At 38.5% G+C, this 20,681-nt stretch overlaps 1 protein-coding gene across 2 annotated transcripts in view; it reads right to left on the reverse strand.

Moving 5' to 3' along the window:
* Positions 1-3,379: 3,379 nt before the first annotated feature.
* KCNQ5 (potassium voltage-gated channel subfamily Q member 5) overlaps positions 3,380-20,681 on the reverse strand; it is a 280,375-nt gene continuing 263,073 nt past the window's right edge. For both annotated transcript variants that reach the window (XM_040060318.2, XM_040060317.2), the window contains 4 exons: positions 14,649-14,757; positions 6,736-6,867; positions 5,750-5,876; positions 3,380-5,398 (listed from right to left, as the gene is read on the reverse strand). In XM_040060318.2, coding sequence (XP_039916252.1) covers positions 4,457-5,398; positions 5,750-5,876; positions 6,736-6,867; positions 14,649-14,757 — 1,310 coding nt within the window. In that variant the 3' untranslated portion in view covers positions 3,380-4,456. The remainder of the gene's footprint in view (positions 5,399-5,749; positions 5,877-6,735; positions 6,868-14,648; positions 14,758-20,681) is intronic.

A 20,681-nucleotide genomic window follows, 5' to 3' on the forward strand; every position in this document is an offset into this window, starting at 1 on the left:
TGGAATTATCCTGTGTGTGGCCACAGCTGAATGAATGGCCACATTTGCATCCAGATGAATGGACAGAAAGATATTACATGCTTCCACTGACGTTGCAGGGGACAAGTCTTATTTCAAAAACAAATTAATCTTTTTAGACAGTGACAGCACTTTGTGTGATGGAATCCATTTGAATAAAGTCAATTAACACACTTGGAAAAAAAATGTAAAGCAGAAAGACCTGGGACAAATTCTTTTCCGTATTTCATTTAAACCTAGTGAATCCAAAAGGATTGCGTGACATATGAGTCAGAATAAAAGTTGGCCCAGAGAGGCAAGTTCATTTCTTGTACAGGTGGTTCAGTTCCTGTAAGGTCAGTGGAACTGAGTCTGATTATCGCAACGGAGGCTGAGCTTCACCCGGCTGGGCAGTGAATTCATTGAAGCCAGTGAAGCCATCCAAGGATGAATTTAGCCTCGGGCATTTAAACCTTTTTTTTTTCTCCATTCCTTTGCTGTTTTATTTTCTTTTCCTGCTTATTCCTATTTTCTGAATATTCTGTTTTTCTCTGTGCTTTTAGAAAATGTCCCTTCTCTCCTTCCCTTTTTATATCAGTACTTTGTGCGTTATTTTTTATATAGTCAATGTGACAAGGGTAAATTCAGCTAAGTATTAGTTTCCTCAGGAAATAACTGGAATATTACCATTTTCACTTCAAACAGATGCCCAACAAAATCAGGATTTGAATCTGAGCTCCTAATTCAAGAAAAATTCTTGAATTTCATAGAATGAATGAATTCCATAGAACTTTTGCTTGAGTAAGGACTGCAGGTCCCAATCCAGAAATACTACTGTACATCAGATGTTCTATGATACATCAGCAATTCAGCATGATTTGACTTATCACAGAAAAGCAGGTGAATTACTCATCACCATACTATAATGAGAGCAGTCACTCTAAGTAGGAGTATCTAAAAAACATATGGAACAACTGTGGGCACTGTAAATAAAAGTGTATGATCTTTTCAATCTTGAACCCTAGGCTAAAACATCATATTCATATTTAAATAAAAAGTATAGATCATATAAGCCAGGAGCAAATACAAATTTTTGAACAAATAATAGTCTTCTTTTCAGCTCTCTCTTCATTCAGGTAGAAGAACACACTGACCAGAAAACATTTATTTAGATAAGGCTTAAGTCCTGAAGCTCTTACTTAATTTCAGCTTCTCTCTTCAAACAATTCTTAAGTGAATTGTAAATCAGAAAAAAATTTAATTCTTTGTCCTGACTCATGAACTTATTAGTTGTCATGAGCTGGACTTTAATGAGGAGCTCAGGACAAGACTTGAAAAGCCAGCCAGGCCTTTCTTTTGTGAAACCAATTCTCAGTCATGACGCTGTCTTTTAAAGAGAGAGCATAGAAACTCCTTATGAGGCAATACAAGTAAAGCTTATAAAAATCCAAACAAACAATTCCTCCTCTTTAAAATTTCATATATTCACTACTCTTTCTATTTTCTATCAATATTATGTTAAAAAACCCTATATGATAAGACTTGCATCTACAAAAATAATAATAATGGTGAGCATAAAAGAAAAAAAAAATTAGAAATTTAAACCTTAATTTGAAAAGATATGATCTTCTGGATTTATCAGTACTTTGTAAAGACATTAATATTTTCATACATAATTTATAGAACTCATTCTTTTGTGCACAAAATTGTATTAAATAAATTAACTTAAAGTTAGAAGGACTCAAGCATCTCATTTAAGGCAAAAATACCAAGTTTCCATGAGATAAATTATCAGCAAACCCCAAGGCCCTGTTTCTGTGGGGAATCAGGACAGGCAGGGCCATTGCTCAGTTCTCCCATCGACGCCTTCTGGGTGCAATGGGGGAGCAACCATCTGCTCCTGCAGATGAAGGTGGAAGAGTGGTGTCCAATTCATGATGCCTTGGTTTTTCGGTCTTGTCAAGGAGGGGGAGGGAGTTTCACTGTGGGCACACAATGCCATGTGCCCAATCGCTTGCTCCTTAACTGAACCTAACTGCACATTTATTCCTAGGTCAGCAGGAGGCTTCACATGAAAGGCAAGAAAGGCACCATAAACAGGAAAAAGGAAAAAATAGCCTAAAAAACAATTTTAATTTTTTAAATTGTCAATACTTTCAACTTACATATCTGTCTGGATAAACTGCAGACATTCAAATAAGTTAACAGTTAAGTGAACTGAGATGTGGAAAAAAATGTATTTATCTTCACAAAATTGCTGTTGTAATCAGGCTTCGGTATGGTCAGATTGCACATAAAAGAAAACAGGAGAGGCTGAATGTGGTGAATTATATGGCAAATCAGCAGTGAGAAAATTGTGCTTCAAGGTGTCTTTCAGGATTTAACAACTGATGTTTGCTCCAGCATAAGCCATGGAACACAGTGTACCATCCATGGACCCCGTATAATGACAAAATATATACACTCTACAGTTTGCATGTACTTTCACATAATAAAGTTGTCATGTAACATCCAGGAATACTTCTGTAAAGCAAATGGAAGCAGAAGTTACAATGGTTTCATAGTAAACAGAACAGCTCCTTCACAATACAATCTACAGCATTTAGCCACGGTTAAGACTGGAGTGATGTTTTCAATGTACATAGCGAGTTCCCAGCGGCTCTGGGCCTTGAGAAAACACTGCCCTGAGTGAGCTGGCATGGCACACCCATACATTCCTGCTGCTAGAGGGAAGCTGAGCCCAAGCTGGGTTGTCTACAAGCCTGTGGTGCAGGTGGGGTGTAAATCTGGCAGGAGGCAACACACAGAAACCTCATTCAGGTGGGAAGAGTGAAAGCCCATTTAGGCTCTGCAAGGGTTCTCCCAGTGGCAAAGCCTTGCTGCGGGTGTGCAGGCAGGCACTAACAGTGCTCCTGCACCTCAGCAGAAGTGAACTGTAGGCTAGAGTAAGAAAAAAAAAGAAGATGTGTCAGACAGGAATGCTCAGTCTGATGTAGGCTTTGAATTTGAAAACTTAGGCTTTAGTAGGAAGGAGTCAGAGAGTCCTGTATTGGAAAGTTCACAAAAAATGACTGTGGTTGGGATACAGTGTTGAGCTATAAGAATGGGACCATTTTCCCCATCTCCTCTTCCTCTTTTATTAAAAAAAACAACAAACCCTTGCCTTATTTATATTTTTAATTAAGGTGGCTTTCTCTACTTCTATTTCTATTTCTGATTGCCTGCATGGCTGCTTTTTTTTTTTTTTTCCCTTTTTTTTTCCTTTTACCCCCCCCCCCCTTTTTTTTCCCCCTTTTCTTTTTTTTTTTACTTTTTTTTTTTTTTTTAACATTCAATATCTGTGAAGAAAAAAAAAAAAAACAACAAGAACAACAACCCAACTTTTTCCTTCTTTACCTTTCTTGTTTTATTCTCTGGGATGACTTCCCTTCCTGACCATCTAAATCCATATTATTATTATTATTTATTTTCCCATTGATTGTGTTGTCTTCCTCCCTTCTGTTGTGTCCTCTTTAGTTTTACTCTGTATTTCAGTTCCTCATTTTCCCTTCTTGCCCAGCCTTATGAAAGTGCTGTCATAGTATCAGGTTGGGACTGCAAGGAAAATTGCCAAAATTTTCACAAGAAGGAAATATTGCTTCTACAATAAAGGCAGCACCTGCTTCCTTCCCTCACCTACTGCTGCCAAAATGGTTCAGATTCACAAGTCAGCTTCTCAATGAGACTGTAAGAAGGAGAGATTCCCTTTAGTTTTCAGTGCAGTCACCCACCTTATCTACTTCTAAGGCCAGACCCAATCCTTAAAATATAACCTTTTTGTAACAAAATAGTTCTTGTTATAAAGAACAATGTGACAGTGGTGTGTCAGGTACTTCTGCCACAGCACTAAATCACCAAAAATCAGATATTAACATACTGTTCTTCAGAGCTAAAAATAACTGATTACTGATGAGTTAATGTGTGTATCTTGCGACTGGCAGCCATTTCTAACCCCATGTTATTCATCTCCTTGGTACCTTGCTAGCAGCTGTAGATAATCTTTTTGTTGTAAACATAAACTATCATCTAAATCAGGACATTATATATATATATTTAATTAGTTCAGAAGCAAAGTGCTTTAAACCTTAAGATTTTTACTTCTGCCCCATAGAAATATCACAAGGTCTAAATACTCAAATTTTTGTTTTTTGATACATCCTGCAGCATTAGCTTTGTAGGCAACTCTTTATTTAAACCTACTGTACTACATGAAAGGCTGCTGTACTGTAGGTGTAAATTTGGATGTTAGCCATTGCTTAGACATGCATTTTCATGCAACTAGGAAATATGGGCTCATTCAACTGCTTTGAAGATTCATCCTGATTTTTGTGATTTTATCTTATTAAAAGGCTTTCAAAACAGTTCATGCTATGATATGTATGACTAGAGGAATGATCCAGCCAGTGAAGAAAGCCAGAAGTTATTTGAGTTTGACGTGGAGCAGATTGAGTGCTTCTGTACCATCCCCTGGCTTGCAGATGTTTTGAGATGATCTTGATATTCCAGTCCTTAGAGAGTCAGCAGAGAGAGTTGTTTCCATTAACGGGCGCGAGATGGCTTCAGTAGTCTCTGTCCCTGCCTCTGTCTCCAACTCTTCATCCGTTATAAATAATTTTGACTCCCTCCATTTGGAGTATACATCTTGGCTACCTCTGGAACCACTGGAGTCACTGCCAGCAATCTGTATATTCAGTTCTTCTGTTGACTGTATAAGGTTTTGTACAGATAAAGATTTTCCTAAATCCATCTGCACCACAGGTTTAACTGAGAGCAAAGGTTCCCCTTCTGTATCCAGACTTTTCCTCCACGTGTGATCCTTTGTTGCACTGGGCTGTGCAACTTGTCCATTATCCTTTGATGCAACAAGGCAAGCGGTGACATTAGAAATATTTTCCTGTGTGGTTACAGGAATAATATGAATGGGCTCAGGCCTATTGATATGCTTCATCGATGAGAAAGGTGGTATTTGTAATGTTGTCGGAGTTGCTGGCTTAGTTGTCTGGTTTATTTGGTTTGATGCATTATTAACTGTTGCAGGTCCATCATTTGGCACTTGTGTTGCTTGACTATGCATAGCTGGACTAAAAGCATAGTAAGCCTGAGTGCTAAATTCATTTGGTGTCAGTATAAGCTGTAGGCCACGAGGCAGATTGGCACTAGCTGATCTAGATACACATCCACTAAGTTGTGCAGAATTAGACAAATCTTTGCTGTCTGATGGACTCTGATAATCAGAAGTCTGCTCACACTCGAAAGCTGGCATTTGAAGTGAAGCCAAAGTGAGCGCAGATGCAGAGCCTTTTCGCAAAACTTGTTGATAAATATCTAATAGACAGTCCAATTTTGACTCAATGGATTGTACCTATATGAGAGGAAAAGGTCAACATTAGTGCCAAATACTAATTTAAAATACCCAAAACCTAAGCAAAGGAAAAATATAACTGCTGAAGAGAAAAATGGAAGTAGCTCAATGTACGCTATTGACCCTTGAGAAAGAATATCAGAAGCCATGTACATTTTTCATAAGCAAGCTGAGAAAAGGGGAGAAAAGGTTAAGGTAATACAATTCATATGATTTTTATTTCAATGTATAAATGAAGCAGTTATGAGAAAAAAAAAAAAAAGTACCTGTTCAGCTTTTGAAACTGGCAGTAGAACACAGAAAAGGCATGAGCAATAAAGCAAAACAAAGTAACACAGATAATCACTCTACCTGTTTCTCCACTTTGACTACCCGCCCTAACATACTGACATCATCAGTTGTCTCATGCTCCGCAGGATTCTTTTCTCTGCTTCTTTTATCCGCTGTGATTTGTCCTTTCCCAAGAATTTGGTCAACACTGTAAGAGAAACCAAAAGCTGTTGCCATTCCTGGAACTGGCATAGATAGGGAAGTGTTTGGTATATTTATATGTTAAAAATAAAAATCACAGTACTTCAGGAAAGCTCTCAAGGAAGAAGACAAACATAATTTTATTAATTAAGGGAGGAAAAAAAAAAACAAACAAAAGAGATAGATTTTTGAGCATAATAGGCTACTTTTTTTGTTGTTGTCACTAACCAGAAGCCAGAACTTAGTCATCATTTGGGAAAACCAGGGCTAGACTTGCTGAAAGGGGAAAAGAGGAGGTGCCCTCTCCAGTGGCTTGATATTATGGAGAAACAGACATAGCAGTGCCACTCCCAGCTCCCCATCCTAACAACAACATACACTCCTGGGAGAGATGTCAGTTTGAAGCAGGAATCCCTAACCTTCTCTGATAACGATAGATATGATGTAATGTTGCTTGGTTTGGTTTTTTTAATTACTATTGCCAGGAATCTCGAGCATAAAACCTACATAAAGTCTACATTACCAGTCGTTCTCAATTTATTTTATGTGAAAAGAGGAAGTATGGGATGGGAAAGAGGCAGTTCTCAATGTCTTCCTCACCCTTTTGACTAAAGTCCTTTTTTTACAAATGGACTTTACAGATGAAGGATTACCTTTTTCTGAGGAGTTCCATTTTCTGAGAAAAATTTGGATACAAGTATTTTTTTTGTTTGTTTGTTTGGTTTTGCCCACAATTCAATTTCTGGCTCATCTGTGTTCACAGAAAGAGAGGCTGCATAACACAGAAATATTAAGCTTTGCCAATATACTTTATGCAGTGAATGACATTAGATGCTTATGCAGAGTGTAACTAATTCTTTCCTTACCGTGACTGAAGACTCTTAATCCTGCATAACATGTCCAGATGACCTGCTGAATACTGTTCAATGACATCTTTGACATCATATGGGCGAAGCGTTTCCTTAAACTTTCTCTTTGCAACATGAAACTTCATAATTCTGTGCGGGAAAAGCATTTTATAGGTTAATTTTCAACAGTTGTGGAACCATAGGTATATTTCACTGATGAAATTTGATAGCTCATTTTTAAATGGAAGGCATTTTCAATACAGCTTGTGCAGGTAAACTTTCACCTGGTTGTTTTTTTAAGCAGAGATGCACTGTAGCTATGTCTTTGAATTGTTTGAGAGATCAGGTTACACTGTTTTAAAGACTGCAGAGCATGTTTAGTATATCAGTATATACCTGTTGGACTTTTTTATGCTAGGTGCTTGATATGAAAGGTATCAAAGTACATGCCTGACTTAAACCTGGGATTAGTTTCACTGACTTGAGTGAGATATTAGATCAGCTACATTTGTTCACAGGATACTTCTGTTCTTGTTACAGAAAATATTTCTTTAATTAATTGATTACCCAAATGTAAATAACAGTATTCTTGTTCTAGTGTTCATTTTAAGTTGCTTTCTCTCCTCTTTGTGGGAAAAAAGCGCACCAAATTAATTTTTCATCAGTTTTTATTTTTTTAAATAACATTCAGGCCTAAATATTTGTTTTCAACTTATTTGGCTGACTTAAGATCAAATTTTGAAGGCTAAAGAGAAGTTTTCATGTTTGTTCCAAACTGTAATATATAGGAATTATTGCTTAATTAGCATTCACAAGCTTTTCTTTGAATTTTACTGCAGAATAGTAAATTTTCAGATAACAGTAAATATCCCAAACTGATGAATGGCATACATGTTTTTATATGAGTCTTGCACAAGTTTCTGTGATATGTCACATGAACACGTGATGTCCTCTGAGCAGCTCTTCTTAGAATGGAAACCCTGATATTAAATTGCAAATTTTAAACAACAAAAATGACAAATTTGGAAAGTAAATGACAGTGAGATGATTTTCCTGGTCAGGAAAGTCACCTGAAGTTTTCCTTGCTTTATGTGAGAATTGGGAGAGAAGACAAGGGATCAGGTGTATTAGCCATTCTGGCCTATGCTGCAGAGTTTATTTATTCCCATTAGAGCCAAACTGCCGATACTTGCTATCTATTGCAATTGAAAAAGCAGACTCTAAATTGGCATCCCATCCTAATTGCCAATATTCATGATAATATATTCCTTCTGTGTTTATTGTGATATGTATTTAGCAGCTGAAAGACAACAAATTATAATAAAACCCAAAACATGGCTGTCACTCTCTGGTAAAAATAGATCATTAATGTTTTAGTGGAATTAGAAAAGCCATACTACAGATAGTTAGGACAGACATAATAGGTATGTGGAGTTGCATTGATAGTATATAGTGATTCTCTACTGATTTTTGTATCAAACATAAATATTCTTACAGACAGTAAGAATATTTATGTATTTGTCACGGTACTTAGCTTGTTGGTATTTCCCATTCTGGTAACTTGCAGTTAAAAATGAGATTATCACTGGTATAGAACTTGATTCTGATTATAGAAATTAAAAATGGAAAAGGCCTGTTAGGAGCAGTCCATCAACTTGACACTTCAGGACTGATCTCCATGCACTTTCAAATATATTGGATCACGGGCTTACCTCTTTTGCATACCAGCTAGTTCTGCAGACCAATGGCTTTTGGTATCTGTTGTAATCTGGAAGCCTGTAAAGCTGCGATGAATCTGGGAGGCAATTTTTTTTTTTTTTTTTTTTCCCCGCTATCAAATTATGTCAAGATGTTGGCTTATAAGACCCTGACAAGCTAATCTTCTGAATCTAGTTCTTTATTAAGGTTTTGAAGAATGAACGATGCAGCTGACATGCAAGACAGTATAATAGTTTTGTTGTTATTATTATATTTCAGTGGTCACAATGTCTTAATTCATGCATTTAATAAAGTTAAAATATGAAACCCTATTAGAAAAGAAGAGCCAGACGATTATTGGCATAATGGAAGACAACTGAATTTACCACAACTGGGTGATTTTACAAGGGAAGAAGCAGAAGATTAATTTATATTAACAACCATGGAAGCTTCTTAATCAATTAGCACAAAAGTCTTCATTACTACTTTGCAGCTTTATAACACTTTTTTTTGCTTATCAAGGCAGTTTGTTTATAATGTTCAGAAGTCAAACAGAATTGAAAGCATCACAGCTGTATCAGTGAGCTGTAACTGTCCTATTTCTGGTTTAGGTATTAGCTCAAGCGATTCCATCTTAATTAACTTCAGCAGGGTTTGGAACAGATCCATATTGCTTACTTATTTGTCGTCAAGTACGCAAAATTTTACATAAACTGTGCAAATAAAATTGAACTATAAAAACCTGTCATTCTAAAAGCCTGCAAGTTAATTAAGAAAAAAGAAAAACAATTCTTTCAGTGATGGAGCCTTGCAACCGCTTTGCAAGTACTAAATTTGGTTCAATCTCCGTAGTTATTTAGCGTCAGTTTTAAAAACTCAGTTGGCTTCCTGTATCTTGAAATCGCTATGTATTTAACTTTCTTTACTGTGAGGGTGGTAAGGCTCAGGAGCAGATCACCCGGGCAAGTTGTGGCTGCCCCATCCCTGGCAGTATTCAAGGCTTGGATGGGGCTTAGAGTAAACTGCTCCCAAGACCCGAGCAACCTTGGAGTGACCAAGCGGGAGGCGTCCCTGCCCACAGCGGGCTGGTCGGAACCGCATGGTTCCTACGGTCACTTTTACCCAAACCATTGTGTAATTCCTTACGTTTGGACACCCATCCCGAGAGATTACGTACAACTGCGTGGACCGTGAGGTAGCTGCAGGTAACCCGTCCGAAAAGAGGAAAACGAGCACCGAGCGCCGACGCCGCAGTCGTGTGGGAGCGCCGGCCCCGAATCTGGGCTGCCTTTCCCGGCGGCGCCAGCAGGGGGCGAGCGAGGCCCGTCACGGCGCCGGCGCTGAGCACAAGGCCCCGCAGGCCCCGGGGATCTCTGCAACCCGGCCTGTGTTTAAATCGCTCCGTGCCGTGCACCGAGCGGGTGTTTTACAACTCACATCTAATGTCACAGACCATACGCCGTGGTAAACCCACCCAAGGCACACGCGTGACAGCGTTCTGGTAAGAATTAGTCATAAAAAGCAGCTCATTTCAGTGATACATCCAGAGAAGAGCAGAAAAAAAAAATCATCTGTTGAAGCAGACCAATAAATAAAAGCGCTTTGTCTAGAATTAATATGTAGACCACAGGTCCCAGTAATCTTTACGAACCCTCATAATTTGTGGAAAGTTACAGGTCCGATACCATTTTTTTCTTATTGACCTATAGCAGCCAAACCCAGCACCCATTTCATTTATCTGTTCTCAGATGCAGAATCAGCCTTGCTCTAAAATTACAGTGTTTTCTGCACATGCATGTTGCATATCTTCCCTGGCATTCACTGCATTTTAATTTGCATTCATGTCGCCCCTTCCAGTATTAAAAGCTGTTTTGCTTGTCATTTAGTGTACTTTTCCTGAGACTGGCACCAAGTTAGAACATCTCTAATCCTTTGTGCAGCCCTGTCATACTCATGCCATTATTTTCAAAGCTGTGTCTTGTCAGTCTTGGCATTATTTCAGGAAGAAGCAGAGCTTCATTCTACTGGGATTCAGGTAGAATCATACATGGTTACTGCCTTTAATATTAAAAGGCAGATAGGTTGTTTTATCCATAGCCAGATGAGGTGATCACAGGTTGTTTCCTCACCTACTATGTCAGGAAAGCAAGTGCATAGGGATCTAGCTGTGCTGGTTTCCTCCGTCTCTCTACCCTTACCTTACCAAATATCCCTTCTTCCTGTTAAAACTGTAATATGCAGAAGAGATCAGGATCCAACACAGACAGGCCAGCAGACAAAGGTGCTTGAGAGACAGTTCTACTACATGTGAGGCAAGTGAGTCAAAATTGTCTTCTCTTTCATGTCTCGACCTAACTCATCCCCTAGCAGCCAGAAACATGATTTTCCCCCAAGCATGGTGCTGTCCTAGCCAAACACATGTATAAGAGCCTTGCCTAGGCTCTGAAGACCATCTGGCAGAAAATAAACAACGTTTTTGGATTTAAAAGAAAGAGGTGGTTCTGAAATGCTACATTAAACAAATTCAAAATGGCTACTAAAATACATTTTATAGGTGTTGCAGAAACATTGTAAAGACTGAACATAAATAGCAAATTATATTTTCCATCTTTGTCTGTTAAATATGTATGACTGTTCTGCTATACAGCTTATCAGATCTAGAATTCTCAAGTTTCATTACATTTAGCTACAGTTTGGTTTATTTCCTATTATTAGCAACAAATGAAAACATATCTTTGCAATCACTAGAGTTAAAGAGAGAAGAGACCTGTTAGGTCAGTACGTTCATCTTCCTGCCATTGCAGTTATTTTCTATTGCATATTTATTTATGCTTCTCAAATCTCATTTTATATTCCATAAATAGTACAGTAATTCCATCATTTCCATGTGGAAAGTATTATTGAAATGAGTGCTTCTTGCTATGGAAAATGATCAGAGATATCACAGTACAGGGAGACAAGGTATCCTAATCTCCATTTTAGTCTCTTTTATTCACATTCATCATTGTGAACTAACAGAGCCAGAAAAATGCAATGTTTTTTGTTAGTCTCCAGGAACTCTGCAGGATATTAATGTCTTTTTGTTCACAACAAGACTGGGGATGGTTGAGTAGTGCTGAAGAACCTGCTGGCACACAGACTCAGTGCACTGCTAGCAAGAACTGCTTTGAGCACTGCTCCAATCCCAGCCAGAGGTCATGGGTGAGCAGGACTGATCCTGACTGTGCCCAAGGCATGCTGTGGTGCACACCATGTTTCACCACACTACCCATCTGTTCCCTACTCACCCAACACTGTGAAATGCATTGAGCAGCTTTTCCTTACTTTCCCTACTCCCTCAGCTGATCTTTCCTGACAGAGAGCTTGTGGAGTAAGAGGGGATGGAGCGTGCAGCTCAAAAGATAAAAGACTCAGTTTAGGAGGCTTTGAGAGCAGATTGAGAGCTTGACATGTTACCAGACTGGTTTGCCTGGTGGGTCTTCAGCAGGACTAGCAGACTCTACTAGGAGTAGTAGAGAGTCCTATCTTTTTTGGAAAGGACCAAAATGTTGAGAACTTTTTCAGGAAAGGAGTGCTTTCTCCATCCTCTGTTTTGACTATAACAAAATGGAAGTTTGGGGGGTTGTTTACTTAAAAAGCTGTTTTGAGGAATAAAATAGTCCTGGAAAAAATATAAGTAAACAGGGTCAAAACTGACACAGTAGACATTGAAATTACCAAAATGAAAAATTATAAAGAAACCAGTTTTTTTCTTTTGCTTTACAAGGCTGTCCAACCTGAAAATAAGCAGCATATTTTAGGCTTCTTGCACAGAAAAAAACCCTACCCCAGATGTATTGATTCCAAAACTGAGAGAGGACCTACCTCTGTAAACCCACCAGCATGAATTAATTTTGTTAATTTAATTTCCGCCGGAAACAAAAGGGCCATTTGTGTCTTTGTAAAACAATTTGTACTCAGGTCTAAGCAGGAAAAAATAATTAGTCTCCCTTATAACAATTTTTCAAGTTGATGTATCAAGAATGGATTCAACTGTCTGTGTTTATATTTGGGGTCTTTTCATAGTGCGTCATAAAACCATGCAAGTGCCTTCTGTCTTTGCCTGCTTCTGTATACTAGATGCATGAAAGGAAAACCAGCCTTCACCCTCCCCCACTGCCTTTGCAATTCAAAGCTGTTTCTAAAAGCAAACTTCAAAATGAGGCACAAAGTTTCCATATAGGCAGATGTTATCATCTTGAAATTCTACAGTTACTATATAGAGTCTCAGATCCTTCTTCAGATGTTTGCATAGATCCCAGTGTAGACTGGTAACAGATACTCTGAATAATCAGAAAGAGGTGTATCAGCTACCTGATGAACTGAATTATCAGTCTCTTGATTTTGAGAGATTAAAGTATAGCATATACAGAAGCTTCAAGATCATGGCATATTACTGTTTTAGAGATGTCAAACAAAGGTGAGCTTCTGAAGCAAGATGCATTTGTTGCTTGTAATCTTGCAAAAACACTAAAATTTGCAGGGAGATGGGAGAGATTCATGGGTAATTGATGGCAAGTGGAGATTCTTACTCTCAGCCTCAGTGGTGATATGAGTTGCTCTTCTTATTAGAACATTTCTGTGGATGGTACTGGAGAAAGTTTCCCATCTCTATCCTTCACATTTGGTTACTTTCCATTTGAGCTGATAATGACGAAGAACACCAAGGAAAAATGCACACGATGCATTGAGCAATCCAGTGGCCCCTTAGAAAATCAGCTCCATGAATTAAGTATTAAAATGTTAAATCAATCCTAAGGAATTTGGACAATATGAAGACTGATTATCCCTTGCCAGGACAAGTGGCAAGGTGCACCTGGAGCCAAGAGTTATCCAGTCTGTTTAAAATGCAGCACCACAGAGAAGCATCTTTGACACCAAAGTAAAAGGATTATGCTGACTGTTCCTAATGTGAGCATTTTCTGTTTGAGAGAATAGGCTTGCCTTGTGTGTGGGTGTCCACTGTGAAAAAGGGATTTCTGTCACTGGCTGAAACATTGCTAGCAAGAGATGCTTTTCAGCAGTGACATTTGAGTTGCCAGTTGCAGGGGTTGTGAGCACAGGCCTGGTATCTGAATCAGCCTGTGAGGTCATTTCCAGGCAGGCTGGAAAACTTTTAGGAAAAGATGGCTGCAAATAGTCTATCAAGCTGTCTGGGCTAGTAGAAAAGCTTTAGAAACAGCCTTACTCACTATCTGTCTTCGTTTTACTCAGTGGAAAAGGGGAAGGCAATACAAGTAGCCTATAGGTTATCACTGCATGAAATTATATCATAAAAAGCTTGAGTTTTTTCTTCCTATAGTACTGAGAAAACTCAGGCAAGGGTTTCTGTACAGGAAAACATTGTCTTTCCATAAGTTTTTGCAGAAATTCCTTTTGGCTGCTGCTTGTCTGTGCCTACCTTCCTGCACCCAAGAGGGGTGCTGGACACTGATGTGACTGTGATGCAGAGCCAGTGGGGTGACCCCCAGAGATAACCTGAGGTTTGCTTCCAGCAGACAGGGAATGCTTGAGCTCTCCTTGCTGTACACTTTATGGTGGGATTTTGACTGTCAGGATTTATACTTCAAAATACTCTGGAAGATAAATAGCCTTGGCAGTCTCAAGAGGGTGAATGACATGTTTAAACTTTCAATGCAGGTAACTTTATTAGTTTCAATGCAATTTGCTACTTTCTTGGAGAAGGAGAATATTTGTTTTAAATTATTTGGGTTATATTTAGTTTAGTGGATAGTGGCAGGCAAGGCTTTGCACAATTGAATGAATGTAATTATTCTGTTCTTACCAGATGAAATTTGCAATAAAAGTCAAATGACAGTCTCAGGAATATGAAAATGCAATAACCCCCTACATTTTTAAAGGAAATAACTTTTCCAGGCAAGGTGATACATAGTCAGAAAAATTACATTGAACTGTAGTTTGGATAACATAAAATAGAATGGATAACAGCATCCATTACTCTTTTTTCTGTGTAAAATCATGTAACATTTTCAGATATTGAAAAGCTGATAACAGACCTGATAAAATGTTTTAATTTAGCTAAAATAAAAAGGAAGCATGATGTATTAGCATTAGTTATGTAACAAAATTAGCCATGTAATAAGTTCAATTAACTATCATTTTATCAATTGGCATGCAGTTTATCCTTACTAAAGAAAACTCAACTGTTTATTCATTCAGTATTTTCTACTCACCTGATAGCTCTAATGACAGTTTTAAGAGCAGGGGTGAGATCTTCTACAGAAACATCACACTGGCACCCTTTGTCATCATAAACATCATCTGTTCCAAGACTGGTGTCAGCTGAAAAAGACAAGAGCAGGCTAAATAAGAGAAATTTAAAAATCTCTTCCTTAGTGTTTTCTAACAGCCTGCACAGTGGTTCTGGAAAAAGATGGACTACGTATCAAGCATGACAGACCTCCATCAGTTTATGAACTATATGATGCACTTGTATGTGTCTATGCTTGTGTCATAAAATGCCTTGGTAGTCCCAGAGCAAAGAGTAAAAATTAGAAAGGAAGAATGCCCTATTATTTTTCAAATTAATAGTTGAGTACCAGCATGTTTATTCCTGATGTCCCATGGTTTTTCATGACATTCTCTGTTTTATGGGAAAGCGCTGAACTAACAGAGGTAATGGCAGAATCTAAAGATGCTAAAGTTATATTATTGTTGTTTTACCACTATGGATCAACCTGACATTGAAGACAAAGGAGAAGATCAATTTCATTTAATAAGCAGGCTGTGGAATGACCCAACACTTTATTACAGGTGAAAATAAACAAAATACTTTTTTTACCAGGAATCAATAACTGCCACCTTAAACCTCAGAGCCATGTAGGTATTTCAGGTTTCCTTTGCCAAAGTCACTTAAGCCAAATTACTGTATCAATTTACCTGAAAAAAAAGTAGATCCTTTACCATTTCCTAAACACCACCTCTGCAGTGTTGCCATCTGGGAATTAGCTAGAAATCTCAGAAGTGTCCATTGTACCTCAATACAGAAACAAAACAGGTGCTGATGCATGACCAAGTGCATTTACAAGCTCAAAATATGCTGGAAAGCAAATGAAGCAAGAAGGGCAGGGTCATGGATGCCCATACATCATCTGTGTTTCAAAGGCACATGAACTACAGGAAAATTCTTTGGGGTAGGTGCTTTTCCTCCCCAGTCATCCTTTTTCAACTGCATAAAGTCCAAGTGCCCAGAAGAATTTCAGTCAAAGTCAGTGTGTTTCTTCACATAAGTGTCTCTGCTTCAGGAGGGAGAGAGTGTAAAATGAATGACATGAAACAGAGAAAAAAAATGGGATTCAGTAACCCTCAGTAACCCCCAGAGGAAAATTCTTCCCAGTCCTAGGTTGCTGCCTACATTCATGCTGTTATTTAAAACAACAGGTTTAGTCATTCAAAAACACTTCAAGTAAATAATTTCAGGGGTTTGAATTATAAGCAGATTTGAAGCACAGTCAGACACAAATTATTACAGGACATTCTTTCAAATTTCATTTTCAGGAAGACAGCAAATTAAAAAGATGAAAAATATTTTTTGTCAGTCAAAAGTGCCTGAAAATGTCATGACACCTTCTAAATCTAATAGGGATGCCATCTTGGCATAAACAGTTTTGTACAGCATCTTCAGGAACTGGTATTGCTGCATTGTTTTCTTCAGAGGTTTAGTGTTCAGCCATACACATTTTTTGGTTTTGTTTGTTTGTTTGTTTGTTTGTTTGGGTTTTTTTGCTTTGTTTTGTCATTGTTACTGTTGCTGAACCGGTACATTTATGAGAAACACCTGTAGTTTTTAATAACAGGTGAATTCATCTTTGACAGATCAACTAAATAAAGAAAGATGGCTTATAGTCAATGTTTAAGTCTACATGAAACAATCAAATGCAACCATTAAAAATTAAGTTTTAAATTGTAAAAGTGAAATTTTCATTCAAAACTCTAACTCTCTTTCCATGCTATTCCTGTAAGTCATGACTACAATGATGCCAGGAGTGTTTTTTTTTCTTGCACTCTTTCATGAGCTTTGCTCCTGACAACTTGGCTTATCTTATTGATAAAATATACATTTCCCCACCCATCCTGCCCCAATAACATTTGGATCCTTGCTCAGAAATGTGACTAGGTAAAATAAACTTTATAATTAGTTTGATAGGTATATACACTACCTAAACCAGCATCTCAGGACATGCTAAGTATTCCACAACACTAACTTTCCAGGTGTCACATCTGATCAGCCTCTCCAGTTACATCTCCCAGTGTGGAAATCTCCCAGCTCATTTATAAGTGCCATATTAAAACCAGAGCTTTTAATGCTACTGGTATTTCCAGTGACTCTCTAAGGTTTGGATCTGTGCAGTTATGCCAGTATAAATTAGGAAAAATACTGCTCAAATCACAAGAGCTATAGCATCTAAACCCAGTGAAACAGGAGACTCCAACCTGAAAGTTTAAAATAAACATGTTTCTGTGTGGTTGTCTCACGGATACGGTTCCTGGGTCCTTTGCCAAGTACAGTGTCATTAATATACTTCCTTACCAAAGCATATCTTTGCAGAACTGTTTTGAGAACTGTGTGGTGCAGTTATAGTGTTCCGTGTTGCTCCCTTATAGATAAACAAATTCTGCAAAAGTTTTAGACAGATGCTGGAAAATTCTTATAAATTTAAGCCAGCTTTAATAAGAGATGCTGCTCCTAATAAATCACCTTTTTTCTTTCTAATATTCCACTGATATGAATTTCCTTCGTTATGGCAGATACTCAATACCACAGGTCAATACAGCTTGTGGAAAGCTATAGCCTTGTTTGATTCCTATGGGAAACATAAATGTTTCTTTAGGATACTGAGCAGACCTGGGAAAAAGTTTGGGAAATGCACAGTAGCAATTTGGAGAAAAAAAATCCAGCTTTAAACACCACTGAAATCAAAGTTCACATTCTTACAAATTTTTCCAGTGGAAGCTCATGTTGTGTACCACATAGTTATGAGGTGAGATGTACTTGTATCCTTTCTGACTCTCAAGTTCATCGTTGAGGTCAGGGCTGAGTTGGGGTCAGTTTGGTTGCTTTAGCAGCTCCAGCTGTTCAAACCTCTGCCAGCTCCCAGATGGGGCTAAGCTATGTTCTCCAAGCTGCTGTCTGTTCCCAGAGAGAGCCCTTCCTAGGCATTGATGGGGCAGCTAGACCTCCTAGTGCCAGCTCATGCCTAGCCCTGTTCACATCTACATCTTCATCCTTCCCCATACCCTTTGTCTGTACCTTCTGCTCTCCCTTGGGGTGGCTGTGCATGGTCCAAGTGGGTTCCACAAGGAACTGTGGGCAGCAGCTGCTCTGCATGAACCTGGCTTTGCAGCCAGTCTTTCCTAGGGTTAGCCCTGGTCTCCCTTTCTCTCCAGGAGCCTCTAACACAAGCTAACCAGGGCTTTCAAGTCTGTTCCCTGGGCAGCTCAGGAATGTGGCCTCAAGGATGCCCAAAATGTCTATTAATATACATTTAGACAAACCCCTGCAGTTCTCTTTAAGAAGGGCTGTAAGCCCACTTGACAATCCAGACCTTTTTCTAATACCAGCATGTTTAGAATTCAGTATGTGTTTTGATCTTAAACAAAGAATGTGTTTATTTCACAACTGATGAGGCATCTCCCATTGTCTTTTAATCTTTGACATTACTTTGGGCTACTGTCTGGTTTTTGCCGCTTTTTAATTTCTTCCTATTTCTTCCTGAACAGTCTTCTTTGATTTAATCACACAGCAAAGCAGCAATTACCAAGAAATAGAAGAGGCATGCACAAGCCAGTAAAATTGTCTTGGTATTTCCCTGGTTTTCACAGTATTTAGGCATTTTTCATGCAAAATCTAGTAATTTATGATTTGAAATGAATGGGCAAATGAATGGGCAAAAAAATTAGGCTGTTCTAAAACATTATATGTCACCAACAAAAAAATTTACAAGTTTGTAGCTGCATTTCATATGGCACTCTGCAAAAGTTATTCACAAGGCTTGATTTATTATTTCTGTAAATAGTATGTGTCCTTTCTTAGAAGTGTTTTCTGTTGTTTAATAACATGCTTTGGCACTGGGAAAACTGACGCTGCTCTGATAACTCTCATAGTTCCTTGCTTTTCAGTGTCAGTAACATTCAAGCAATTATCTGCCTGTTAAAAAAAATCAAAAAGATTTTTTACTTTTTGTTTTCTGGGAACAGCAATATGCTAGCAACAACAATCCAGCATTAATAAGTGTGTGTGCCAACACAATGAATAATCCTGTGGAAGTGCTTCTGACGTAGTGACTGGTACGGTCATTCCAACGCAGACCTTTTGACTCATTTTTTGGAAGTTGTCAGAAGCAGTTAGACTGTTCAAGAGGTAGTTAGGGTTCTTCATGTGGCTTTACCACCCACCTTCTCACAGAAACTACCTCTGTGGCCCCCCACTACCAAGAACCAGGCCGTGCTAAACCAATACAACATAGAAAAACCTCAAGAGGTGCCTGAAGTTGCTAGTCTGCATAGGACTCGCACTTATTCATGTTACAGCACAGTGTGTTGACTTGCTTAAAAACACACTGGTTTGGAAAAAAAGTCTGATTGTTTTTCATTGAAATGTATGACTCAAGGTGAAAATTGGAAGGTGGCCTAATTTTCACAGGTGTGAGTTACTGTGAGCCATAGTTTTTAACTATCATTATCAAAATGGAGAGTTTGAGTTGGGAATCGAAGCCCAAGCAATTTATAATGCAGCTCCACAGCCTGCACTCCACCCTGTTCAGCAACCTCATGTGAGCCTAGAGCTGCTCTGGCTGCCCAGGGCAGCAGTGCAGGGCACCCCAATGTGACACACTCATCTCTACACTCATTTTCTGTGCGAGTGGTCAGAAAGAAAATGAGTGGGTAATTCAGTGCATCTAACTTATGGACAAGTGAAGTTGGACATAAATTCAAAGCTTTTGGGGGATAGATTGTTCCTGTGGGAGGTGCCAATGCATAGGTCTGCTGCTGCAGGGGGGTCCAGGCAGCTCCTTTATTATGAGACTCCAAACTGCCTCAGTTTTATATGGCTACTGAGCTCAGATGAACCCTCTTGCTCAAGAAGCAACATCAGCAGCTTAATATTCTCATTATTTGTTCTTTCAGCCTCCTATGTGAGCAAATAGAGCCTCTGCTGCGCTGCTTTATGTTATGCCTAGGGTGTCTGCAAGTTAGCTGCATTTACCTCGGCTTTACCCTGCCTTTGAAGTACCTTTCTTCACTATGACCATCTACTGTGGTGAGCTAGGGACTTAGCCTATATTCTCAAAAAAATAAAGGTATCCTTTACATATTTTGTAGTATTTACGCAGATGTTATAATGCATAGAATGTTTCACAAAATCTCAGTTACTTTTTTCCCCTCAAAATTATTCTATGTACAAACATCTTGATGGTTTATGTTCATGTGATTTATGCAATTTCTTTTTATATAAATGAAATGTCTTAGCCTAGTGCCTTACATAAATATGTTTCATGAAACTTCTCACCTCTTCACAAGCTCTCATTATTTTCCTGTGTGCTGAACCCTTCAAAATACAAAATCCCTTCACTACCCCTATAACTGATTTTCTTTCCAATTTGCCTTTGTTTTAAAACATCAACAAGCTGACTCCCTCAGTACATAGCTTACCTACTTTGTTTTACATTGATTTCTCACGAAGTTCTATAGGAAAAATTAACTGAAGAAATCCACCCTAATTGTGATGTAACTCAATCACATAATTAATAAGAATGCCCAAAGGTCCCCCAGAGCAGGAAAGGCAGCAGCCCATGTTTACATGCTTTCCAGAGCAGAGGCCAGAAAATGGAGGCCCAAGGGAGTGAATTATGTATTTATTTCCTTGATCTCTGGAAAAGGAAACCAACAAAAGGAAAGACTTTCTTCTAATCAAGAAAGAAGGAAGAAGGTGGAACAAGTACTTCCGTGATGTGCTCTTCACATTAGATACTTAATATTTATCTAGGAAATGACACCAAAATCCCTCGTAGTAGACAACAGTGTTCAAGTGGAAATATTAAGAAAGAGGGAATAATACAACATTTAAAAATATTGTTTACAGGGAGCTTTTATGAAATGGTTGCCATTTCCATGCTAGAAAGAAATTTCTCAGCGAAGGAAGGAAACTGGTGCCTCCTGTAAGGAGGAGCATTTTTGCACAAACTTGTAAACTTTGCCTTCTGCCC

Source organism: Hirundo rustica, chromosome 3 (genome assembly GCF_015227805.2).
Source record: "Hirundo rustica isolate bHirRus1 chromosome 3, bHirRus1.pri.v3, whole genome shotgun sequence".
Classification (NCBI taxonomy): domain Eukaryota; kingdom Metazoa; phylum Chordata; class Aves; order Passeriformes; family Hirundinidae; genus Hirundo; species Hirundo rustica.